At 46.4% G+C, this 12066-nt stretch overlaps 1 protein-coding gene across 1 annotated transcript in view; it reads right to left on the reverse strand.

Moving 5' to 3' along the window:
* LOC149332072 (phospholipase A1-like) overlaps positions 1-11699 on the reverse strand; it is a 35418-nt gene extending 23719 nt beyond the window's left edge. Inside the window, exons 1-2 of the mRNA XM_089557463.1 lie at positions 11646-11699; positions 9276-9584 (exon numbers count right to left, since the gene is read on the reverse strand). Coding sequence (XP_089413589.1) covers positions 9276-9584; positions 11646-11699 — 363 coding nt within the window. The remainder of the gene's footprint in view (positions 1-9275; positions 9585-11645) is intronic.
* Between the last annotated feature and the right edge of the window lie 367 nt (positions 11700-12066).

Consider the following 12066-nt stretch of genomic DNA (forward strand, 5'->3'; position numbering starts at 1 on the left):
ATATCGTAGTCAGTACAAAAGCAGGCGACAAGCTTACAGTTCTACGAAACAGACTTCGAGTTGATATGTAATCTTATGCGCATAGCTGTTCTCTTCGCCGCCTGGGGATCGTCAGTGCACAGATTTCAGTCATGGAAGCGCCTTCCCGAGCAGTCTCACCTTCTAAACGGGCCACCGGTGAAATAAACTGCCTCTCGGCGGTGTTCCACACGGCTTGTTCCACAAGGAAACAAATAAATCAATTCAAACCAAACACTTTTTCACTTTCTTTTCTGCTATCGAGAATCCCGTCATCCTGGCCGTTCACTACGGGGGTGCGCTCAGGCATTTCAGTGCCAAATTGAAAGCAACCCCTCGGCTTTGCTCGCTCATCCGGCAACAGTCTCGAAGATGTTCCGAATTTTCGTATTGAACGCACACTTAACCACATCATTCATAAAAGTCATCACAGTGCACCGAGGGTAATCACCAGCCAGGGTAGACAATCGCCAGCATCGTCGTCTGCGCAGTGTTTGCCTAGTGGTGTTTTCTGTGGTCTACATTTCCTCATCGGCTGTCACCCCCCTCCCAGACGTGGGCAGGTGTGCCACAGTGACCTCTGCAGGACTTTGTATACTTGCGTGTGAAGCAGACAATTAAGAGGGAGGCTTTCCAGCATGCTACTGCAACTCAATTTTAAATGGCGAGGGCGGCAGCATCTCTCTCGTGGGTGCTTGTGTGCTTGGCTAAGTGACAGTATTGTACCATTGACTCTTCTCTTGAATTATTTTCAATGTGCCGCTACGATGGAGCAGAAGCCTGCGCAGTTAACGCAAGACACCCCACCTGTATTTAATAGGGTTGAACAAAGGTAGGTTTTGGGCCAGCTGATACGACATACTTGCACGGAAAAAAAATCGCAGCTTCAAACAGGACGAAGGCGAGAACTGCACAGAATGAGCTCGTCCCGTGCAATCTCGTCTTCGTCCTATTTATAGCAGTGGTTTTTCCCAAGTACGTAGTTAATAGCTTCAGCCTCAGGCTTTTTGATGGGTCGCTTGGCGATTGCGGTCGGTCGCACGCTCTTTTTCTTTTTCCTCGTTTTCTCCACAAGCACCACTGTGGCAGAGACATGACCAATTGAAAACTAACCCTCCGAGTGCGGCATTAAAGATTAACAAGCAACATCGACTCCGCATTTAAATCACGAAAAGAGTTATATTGCACGCGAAGAAGATATTGCGGTGCTGATACGTTACCGACAAAGAAAAGAAGATGGCCAGGGTAAGCAACCATTCATTCTAGCTGGCTGCGTTGTTCACATTATACAGGGCCAATTTTATTCGCCCTCCTACATTCATATCCTACAATAGGAGTTCCTGCCTCATGTGCTCGAAGGTCTATTCATTGACGGATATTTCATTCTACAGAAGAACTTGTCCCTCATGCACACGTCTCGCGCTTCGAAGGGCTGCCTCGAAGAACTTTCCATTATGACCATGGACAGGCCGCCACAGGGAACGGACATGAATAATAGAAAACTTTGTGGTGGGGGATACAATCCAATCTATCAAAAATAGCGCATCACAACGCGAGCTTCCATGAACTGCGAGAGAAAGTTAAAGGTGAATCGGAACCTTTCAAAATGGAACATGCGCTACGTCGCATCGCTATAAGACCCTCTTTCGCGCCGCATTGCAGCGGTTCCTTAGCCTGATGGATGAAACCTTCTGTGTCTACCGAACTGCAGTAAGCGATGCTGCGATAACCGAGAACCCACCATTTTCAAGCAACTGAAACTATCGAAATAGCTAATAATCATTTATACCAGCGCGGACGCACTTCGTTAGTGAGGACTTGTTGCCTTTTGCTTTCACTTTCCAGAAGAGCATTACATTGGTAATGTTCTTATTGGTAATGCTATTACATTGGTATTACATTGTTAATGACATTACATTGGCATACTACATTGGTAAGGCGTCTGCCCTATTCATTGCAGGCCAGCTCCAGAAGTTATGAAGAGATCGAAATTTATCATCCGCAAGAGTCTTGCAGTGGCAGAAATTTTAATGCGAAAACACTATTGGCTTCATAGCCTGGAAAACCCGGCGTGCGGTGAAGCATCTGAAGTTAATCACGTAATGCGGAAAATGGCGAGAAATGAACGAGATTATGAATGCGGGTAACTTTCGCCAACCTGGGGATACAAATAAATATTGCCGCGACTCGGTTTCGAACCCGCGGCGGCACGAACAGATAAGCTTCGCTGGCCACTGCATGAAAGCACTATGCTACCGCCGCTTTTTTTTTTATTGATTGTAAAACATTTTATTCGCCGGGAAGAGCTTGGCAAGAGGTCGCGTTAAGTGGTCGAGAGTACATAGCCCTCGACGACTTTGTCAGCCCACTCCACCGCCAAAACTTGCGTTCTGGGGTCAGAGCTAGCCAGCACGGTCTCCCACCGCTCGAGAGAAGGAGCTGTAACTAGATCACCCGGAGGTGGCTCTATTTTGCAGTCCCACAGGATGTGATCGTAGGTAGCACGTTGGCCACAGTGTTTGCAGTTTGGGTTGTAAAGATCTGGATAAATGCGCGCGAGGAGTGATGGGGTGCGTATCGATCTCGTCTGTAGACGACGCCACGTAACCTCTTGTTCTTTAGTAAGTCTTTTGTCTGGAGGGGGGAAAATTCTCCTCTCTAATTTAAAATGATTGGTGAGATCATGATATGTGATCATGGAGTCCTTCGTGAAATTCAGGGAGCCGGACTCATCCACTGCCCGGTCGACGACCTCGGGCTTTCTTTTTTTTTACATGGCCGATCATGCTTTGTGTTAAACTGCAACGCTGTCGCGCTGTACATTGCACGTCGTCGTCTTCGTCAACTTCCACCTGTGCGCGAATCACGAAAGGAAAGAAAACGCGCTTTCAATCGCGCTTTTAGGTACGCGGCGTTGATGTCCGCCTGCAGAAATCTGCTTTCGCACAATATTTCGTGGTTAGCACTGCTTAGTTAATTAAAAGACTAGCGCATAAAACTAGGACAAAGACAGAGAAGGAAACAGGACGAGCGCTAAACAGACAGGACCCTATTCTTAGTGAAATCTTTTTAGGACAGTTTGACAAGCGCGTTGCAGCGTGCATAGAAGACGAAAAGCGTGTTGTGAAGTGTTTTAGGCACGTGGATGACTTTATTGTGTTTATGCGTGTTAACAACGAGAGCAACAAACAACAGGTTGTAAAAAGTGTTCTAGAGATTTTCGGTGATTGTTCTGGCAAGCTAAGGTTCACGCATGAAGTTCCAGTGGACGGGTGCCTCCAGTTCCTCAAGCTATGTTTGTTCTTTGGCACTGTTGGTCGTACCAGCCGCGCACAAAAAAAAATAAATTTTAGAGTATAATTCGGCCCATTCTAAATTAGTAAAACGAGGGATTGCAAAAGGTTGCCTGCGGGGTGCTCTCGAGAAGTCCTGCCAGCATAGGATTGAGGACAGCTTGCAAGCGCAAGTGCACCGGTTGAAGAAGGCCGGTTTCCCTAAGGACACAGTGATGGCTGTGGCAGAATGCCTCTTGAAAGAAGTCAGGGCAGGTGGCCGCCCTGGCGTGGCTGCCGGAGGAAGTTCCAAAAGGCTCAGGTGTACGGCCATACCGTACGTGCACCAGCTTTCGCACCGGCTGAGGAAAGTTGGATTAATGAGAAGATGAAACCGGTATGCACCATAAACCACGAGTGCAAGTTCGTTCCGTGCACTGCTGGCATTGTATACCGCATACCCGTCTCCTGCGGTAGATGCTACGTGGGGCAGTCTGGACGCTGCCTAAATGAACGGCTACGAGAGCATCGCACGCTGGTGGATTCATTGGGGGGGGGCAGCCATTTGGCCACGCATTGTAAGCGGTGCGGGTGCGTGCCGGCGTTTGATGCCACGTGTGTGCTTGGTAGGGGAGGCACAAGGTTAGGCCGTGAGATTTGTGAGGCTTATCACATTAACAGGGAAGGTGATAAGTGTATCAGCACGACGTCACTTGCCCTGACCAGGAAAGAAACCATGTATCTCCGAAGCAGTTTGCCACATTTTGATTAGTTTGTGCTCTTTGTAACCCAGTGTGCGCATGTGCCACTGAAGTGTTTTTAAGTACCTGTTTGTTGTAGTAAATCTTCAGTTGATGTTAAGCGCTCGTCCTGTCTTCTTCTCTGTCTTTGAACTAGTTTTATGCGCTAGTCTTTTAATTAACTATTACACACCAACTAGCCCAGCTTTCCGCCTTGATAGCACTGCTTAACCACAGCCATTTTTGCTTGTTTCCAGAGGCACGTAAATGCTACGTGAAGCAGGGGGAAAATAAGCTGACATGCTCGTGGCATATCCAGCGAGCGTATATTGGAGCGTATATGGCAGTGTTCATTACAAAAAGAGCTAGACGATAGCGCGCTCAAAGGAAACGGGGATAGGATCTGTTTCCCGCCACAGCCTGGCAGAGGACACTAGCACCGGATCGTTTTTAGAGCGGAACCTCCTCGAGGCAAACTACCAAGGTCAAATGCGGCACCGGTTTGACCTTCAGCCGACGGAGTGGAGGTGTGTCCTGTGACGTCACACCACGTGACCCACTGCGGAGAAACGTCGCAGATGCGCTCGCTCGGACCGCGCTGCTGCGGTATCAAGTGACTAGCACGGATTTAACAGCTGCTTCGCCGGTGGTGGCGGTGTTAGTGGTGAAAAACATTTATTGTGTATTAAATTTTTACAGAGAGGTGATTGGGGTAGGCCCTATTGGCCCTCTCCCCTAACAATACTAGGTGGAGCCCCTATTCCGGGGCCTCATTGGCAAGCAACGCCGCCCGCGTCTCGTGAACCAAGGCCTTTTGGGTCTTTAGGTCCTGAGAGCCGAGCAGGGCCGCCTCCCAGTCCTGGGTTGAGGTTTGGGGGGGGGGGGGGGGTGGGGGGGGATAGATGGGTTTGATTGACACGCCCAAACCATGTGGAAGGTGTCAGCCACAGAACTGGCACGTGCCATCAAAGGATGTGTTGAAATCTTTAAGTACCGCCGGGCATAGTACAGTGTTAGAATTTTGATGAGGAGGCGCTCGTCAGCGCGATCCAGTCCCTTACAAGGGGCCGGGTAGCGCCGGTGCTCCCCCTTGTAGTAATCGGTGATGTGTTTGAATGTAAGGGCCATATTGTGTGATTGGGAGCAGGCTTCCAAGAACAGGGAGATACCCCGGGGAGAGAGTGCGCGAGCGGCTTGATCGGCCTGATCGTTTCCTTGGAGTCCCTGGTGACTGGGGGCCCAAATCAGGCTACGTGGAGTTGGATCTTCGCATCGGCAGCTATATTGAAGTAAGCGCCAGGCAAGCGGGGGAGCCCAGCCCAACTCACAGTTCCGACAGGCCCCTCGCGAGTCCGTGAGGATGTGTTTCGACTTTGGCTTGGACCGAGAGCCAGAGCAATGGCCATCTCCTCCGCGTGTGCTTCGCTGTAGGCTTTTAAAGTGAACCCGTTAACTATGTTTGTGTTGTGTACGACTGCGGCCATGTAACACCCCCCGTGGTGTGGGCCGGCAACGTCCACGTAACACATGTTGTTGGTTACCATAGTATCGCGCCAACGCTTCCGCGCGCGCCTAGCGACGACCGCTACGGTCTCCTACGGTCTCAGCAGCCATCCTTGGCTGTGCAAGGATCTCGAGGTCCCCAATCAATGGAATAGTGACCTCAGCCGTCTTCTCACGGCGAGAGGGTGGCTGAGGTGTGGTTCGAAAAAATTCGCAAGTTGTAAAAAAAAATGACCATTATTTATCACATTTACAATTTGTTTAAAACACATGCACTATTTAAAAACTTAAAAACCTGTGAAATGTCAACAAGTGCATGTTCGCCTAAAAGCAATGTTGGGCGGAATGGTATGTGTTCGCTGTAAAAAACTGTAAAATGCTCTTTCCTCTGTCTTTCTAGTTTTTTGCGTGAAAATAAAACATGGTTTATTGTTAGCTCATCTAGGCATAATTCACATTGTGGCTTGTCTTCTTTTGTTAGTAGCAAATTATGTGTGAGATGTGTGTGTCCTATACGAAGGCGACAGATAACCACTTCTTTGAAACGTTCCGGGTGGCGTATTCGCCAACTGCAGCCTGTACAGCCACAAGGCTTGAAACCACGGTGAATTGATCACGGTGACTGAAGATTCTCACAACAGCTTACCTAAAAGGGATAATAAATCCTCTTAAACGGCGTTATATGCCACTAAGCATCACGATTTGCGACCTAAAAGGGAAACAATGGAAAAAAATGAACTTAACAAAACAATAAAATTACAGTACAGAGAGCGGAGTCGAACGGCCGACCTTCCATACGCAACACGTGCCTCTAATCCACTGCGCCATAGCGGCGATGTCAAGCCGTCGTTCTGAATGAATATTTATAACCAGCCTTAATGTGGCTGCTACCTGCCGGTGGGCGGCGCTGTCATCGCTGGCTGTACCGGCTGCATTTGGCGAACACGCTTCCGGGTGGGTGCAGGACTGCCACTCACATAAAACCGGCTTTACTAAGTGTAGTTTGTTATTTACCTCATTGTTCCAAGATGACTGCCATTTTTCTTTTAATTTATACTGTATTAAGTTCACGCAATCTATAAAGGGCATATTTTTTTTATTTCCTTTTCCTGAGCTTGAGCAGCGCAGAAATCTGCTCTCTCGTTTCCTTTTATTCCGACATGACTCGGGTCCCAGCAGAGTTAAAGGTTCTGTCCTTGACCTGTGGCTATTACTATGTTATGTATGATGTTACCAAGTAGTGGAGGGATTGAATTTCTAGAGTGGAGCGCAGTAAGTAAACTCAGTGAGTCTGTGTAAATAATACTGTTTGTGAGTTTCTTGTTTACTATTTGCTGAGTGGCTACACAGACGGCGTAACATTCGACAGTGAAGATTGATGCACATTGCGGAAGCCTTACTATTTGATTCCAGTTCTCCTGTACCACTCCGCTTCCAACGCAAACATCTGTTTTTGAGCCATCTGTATAAAAAGGTGTAAAAGTACTGTACTTCTCGAGTGCAAAAAAATGGCTGAGGCTTAACTTGGTTAAGCCTGGAGAATGCGAAGCATCATCGTGTCGCGTAATTTGGAGGCGCACAACCACAGCGACGGCGCGAGGTGGGCCCCCGTTTCTCCACTGCCGTGACGTCATCGTGTCACGTGGTGTGGCATCATCGTGTCACGTGATTTGGAGGCGCACAACCACAGCGACGGCGCGAGGTGGGCCCCCGTTTCTCCACTGTCGTGACGTCATCGTGTCACGTGGTGTGACGTCATGTATCACGTGATTTGGAGGCGCATAACCACAGCGACGGCGCGGGGTGGGCCCCCGTTTCTCCACTGTCGTGACGTCATCGTGTCACGTGGTGTGACGTCATGTATCACGTGATTTGGAGGCGCATAACCACGGTGAAGGGCTGAAGTGGTAGCTAAAGTAGTATGCTTCGCATAAAAAATTCTTGTATTATATGCTGCTGTGGGGTTTCTTTTTTACGGAACTTTGTAAGACTGAAACCGCAGATTGAAGGAAAAGGGTACCACGGAGGTAATGGATCTAGTCTTGGAGTAATGCCAGGTAATGTGTCTAGTATGCCGAGGTTTTCGCACATCTCTTCGAAACGCAGCAGAAGTGGCCTGGTAGTTTGTGGTTTGTTATTAAAGAGTGTTCTGGATGGACACTTTGTAACTATTTCATAACAGATATGTTTTGGTAAGGAACGGATTTTTAGACTGTAAGAGCATGTGAGCATGATTTGTCTCTCTGTAAGTGATGGTTCATTACTTTCAACATAAAGACTGGTTATAGGCGGCATCCGATACGCACGAGTTCAAAAGACATAAACCTAAATTGTGCACTGGGTCGAGTCGTTTCAAGTACGATGGCCTTGCTGATCAATACACTATGCAACCATAATCTAAGCAGGATCGTACCACAGAGCGATAAATTTTTAGAAGGCTTGCCCTGTCAGAACCACAGTGTTTATGTGAAAGGACTTTGAGTATGTTCAGTCATCAGGAAGTTCTTTTTTTAACGCGTTAATATGAGGCAGAAAATTGAGTTTTCTGTCAAATGTTATGCCTAGAAATTTATGTTCATTTTTTACGGGTAAGTCTATTTCGTTAAGGTGTAGGGTGGGGTCTGCCTGTAAGCCTCGTTTGAGTGAAAACGGAATGGCCACCGTTTTCTGTGGAGGAAACCGGAAACCATTTCTGCCTGCCCATGTTGTCAGTTTAGTTATTGTCAGCTGTATTTGTCTTTCACATGTTGATATGCTGGAGCATGTGTAAGCTATCTGGAGGTCGTCTAGTTAAAGTGAATACATAACGCACCTTGTTATTATTTTGCTAAGAGAATTCATTTTCACAATAAAAAGAGTTGTGCTTAAAATACATCCTTGAGGCACTCTATTTTTCTGAATAAAATCCATCGAAAAGGTTGAGCCTAGACGGACATTAAATGAACGGTTAGATAAAAAGTCTTTGATGGAGTTCAGCATTCTGCCACGGATGCCCAGCTCAGCTAAGTCCTGAAGAATCCCGAACCTCCAGGTAGTATCATATGCTTTTTCTAAATCTAAAAAGACTGCAAGACAGTGTTGTTTGTGTATAAAAGTTTCTCTGACAGTATTTTCGAGACGGACTAGGTGATCTGTAGTGGAGCATCCCTTTTTAAAACCACACTGATGGATATCAAGAAGTTCACAGGATTGGAGAACAAAGGTTAGTCTTATATTTAGGACACTTTCGAAGGATTTGGCGAGGCAACTGGTCAGGGCTATGGGTCTATAACTGCTAGGAGAGGTTGGGGGTATACTTGGTTTAAGAAACGGTACAATAATAGCTTTTTGCAGGCCTCGGGTATTTTTCCCGTATCCAAACTATGTTAAAGAACCTTAAAAGTGCCTCTAGGGCTGCAGTGTTTCTTGAAGAAGGAATACGAGGCACTGTACATGCATGTCTTGCTCGAATTATTTGCCTCAATCTATTGAAAAGCTGAAACAGGTGATAAGCTGCGTTCAAATTTTGCATTAGAAAGTAACGTAATCTTCGGCAATATTTTTTTGCGCGCACACTCCTATTCTCATACTGCCGCTGTGCTCCGTCATACGGCGCTTATCTACTCAGAGGTCGACGCTCGTGCGTTCATGCTAAAATTAGAATTGTAAGAGTGTGCCTTCATTGGCGATGAGAACTTTTCTAATTAGCTCTATTTATGAACGACATATTTTCGGCGCAAAATTCTGTCAACACGCATCTTACTTGTTCGAGCAGCGCATCTTTCAGCATATCCATCCAGGTCATGTTCTTATCTCTAGTGAATCCATGTGTAATTCCAACAAGTGGCTTTGCAAGGTCCACGAGAGAATCGCTGTAATATTGCCGCCACGTAGTGTGGTTTACTTTGATTCCAGGACTACTCCGGTTTGGAAAGAATACGATCTCCGTTCGAATTGTTTCTGGGGGTTCTGGCCCACCAATCTCCAGGGCTGTTCTGTTTACAGGATGGAAACAGCCAATGTTGTCGTAGCACTGGTGAGTTCCTTGGTACGCATTGATATATTTCTCTACCTGCAAAACAAAACAATAATTCCTACAAAAAATTACTCTGCTATTCTTATATTTAATTCAATGTATGAGTGACATGGCTTCTTTTCTTTAGTATATTTTTTGCAGTCCACCAAATTCTTAGCGGCTGCCCAAGGTAGCGACAATACAGCATTTAGTATGCCTGAAATGAGGAGTAAAATTAATCATTCGTCATTCAAAACTCGACTTATTGATTAAAGTGACAAGATAAGCATTTTTTCTGATTAGTATCTAGAGGGTAAAATTAATCACTTCTCATTCAAATCTTGACTTATTCGATTAATGTGACAAGATCCCCATTTTTTTACTTATTACTATCGATCCACATCTATCCGATTTGCTTTGGCCTGTACAGTTGCTCAGCAGGATGGCGTGTAACACAAAATTCTCGGAAAGTTGCATAGTTTTCCAGGAAAGGTTGTGATTTTTCAAGAACACACCAAGAAGTTGTTAGCATCTGTAAACACAAGTAATGGTTAGAATTTGCCATTTTGTCAAAACTAATCAGGCGGTACGGTTTGCTTCTAACTCTTATAGCTGAGTCCTTACGGCTTTTCTAATCATCACAGTCTTTAAAGGTGAGGTGAATGGTTCTCCTCACCTTGTAGAAATTTAGAGCTTGAAGGGTGGTATAAGTGCTCCACTATGTCAGTTTGAAGACGGATGCCGCAAGTTTATGAAGTCTGAGACCAGCGTCAGATATTTCCACCAATGAAATTGAAATAAAAAAGGTAGTTTTTTGAGCAAAGTAAATGGCGCAGTATCTGTCGCGCATCTCCATAAACACCTCAACTGCATCGTGGGGGAGGGATAAAGGAGGGAGTGAGAGAACAAAGGATGAAAGAGGTGGCGTGGTGGAGGCCTTCAGAATAATTTCGACCACCTGGGCATCTTTATGGTGCAGTGACATCATGACATGCGCATGCGCCTTTTCCGTTTCGTCTACATCGAAATGCAGCCGCCGCGGCCGGGTTCGAACTCGCGTACTCCGGCTGAGTACCCGAGCGCTCTAACCACTGAGCCACCGTGGCCAGTGCCCAGGGTCCATCATTCGCAGTATTCTATTTTGTAAAGTGACGATTCTTGCTGCAGTTTTTTTTTTTCACTGGAATGACTCTCCAAGTCTCTTGATTCCCCTTCTTAAAAGCCCAAATTTTCTTTTTTTTTCGTAATTTGCTCCTTTGCTCCACCCTGTCACCTGTACATTTATTACTTGATATCCAAAAGAAACGGACGATAGTTAACGCGCCTGTGTCATTTTTACGGCCGTGGTGTTTTGTAGGCGCGATGTTTCACTCTTCATTTTATATGAGAAGCAGTAGTTATTTTGGAACTGAAAGTAGGAAAGCACTCTCCTAGGGACTTAGTAGATTTTTATTTTTGAAAAATCATAATCAGATAGTCTAGGAATAAGGCGAAACATCATTCATCTCACTTAAGTCAGGTTAGATGCGGTTTAGAGGCTCCGAAGACCCGCAATTAAAATATGATGTTCACTGGTAGTGGGGAAAAAACGGCCCCCAGAGTGGTCTTTTGAGATATTAGAATACCATTCTCAGTATTCTATTGCCCACGTCGGGAACACATCACAAACCCACGACAGCAGCGGAAAGAAAGAAGATTGCGCCGATATACCGCTGAAAGGTAGCGAGCGAAGTTTATGGTTTATTGGGGTTTAACGTCCCAAAGCGACTCAGGCTATGAGGGACGCCGTAGTGAAGGGCTCCGGAAATTTCGACCACCTGGGGTTCTTTAACATGCACTGACATCGCACAGTACACGGGCCTCTAGAATTTCGCCTCCATAGAAATTTGGCCGCCACGGCCGAAATCGACCCCGCGTCTTTCGGGCCAGCAGCCGAACGCCGTAACCACTGAGCCACCGCGGCAGCTAAATGAAAGTTCAGGGAAGGTGAGTGGTGCGAGATTAGTTTTACCAGCAAAATTAGTGAGTAAGCGAGCTTCAGTAGTTAGACTCTCCTAAAGCTTGTCTCACCCCTTGTCGCTACCCGGTCTCAAAATTAACTAATATACGCTCACTCACCTGTTGAAGAAACGCGTCTTTTAGAACGTTCACAAGTGGCGCGAACAAAGACATGACCGTCCACCTCTTCCTCCTGCGGACGTTAGATTCCAAGCATTGCCTTAGGCCTCCGCTGGTTAATACACAACTTTGCAGTGACTGACGGTCCTCCTCTGAAAGATCCTTGATTTCCTGAAATATTAGTGAACTCAGTAAAACAGACGGAGCTATAATAGCGTGAAGTCATACGCAGGGCAGTGTCCTAGATCGTGTGCCCTGTCATTTTCTTAACGTCTTGTGATTCCTATACGAGTCACTGCGCAAATTCGTCTCCATATGACGGAGTTCAAAAGCTACGAGAGGTGCGCATCCACTTATCCAAAATAATAAGTTTTTGCCCCCTTATGAGCTGCGCTTCGATATTTGTAGCTCTGGCCTCAAT

This window comes from Amblyomma mixtum, chromosome 8, assembly GCF_055824585.1.
Source record: "Amblyomma mixtum isolate Tamu chromosome 8, ASM5582458v1, whole genome shotgun sequence".
Lineage (NCBI taxonomy): Eukaryota > Metazoa > Arthropoda > Arachnida > Ixodida > Ixodidae > Amblyomma > Amblyomma mixtum.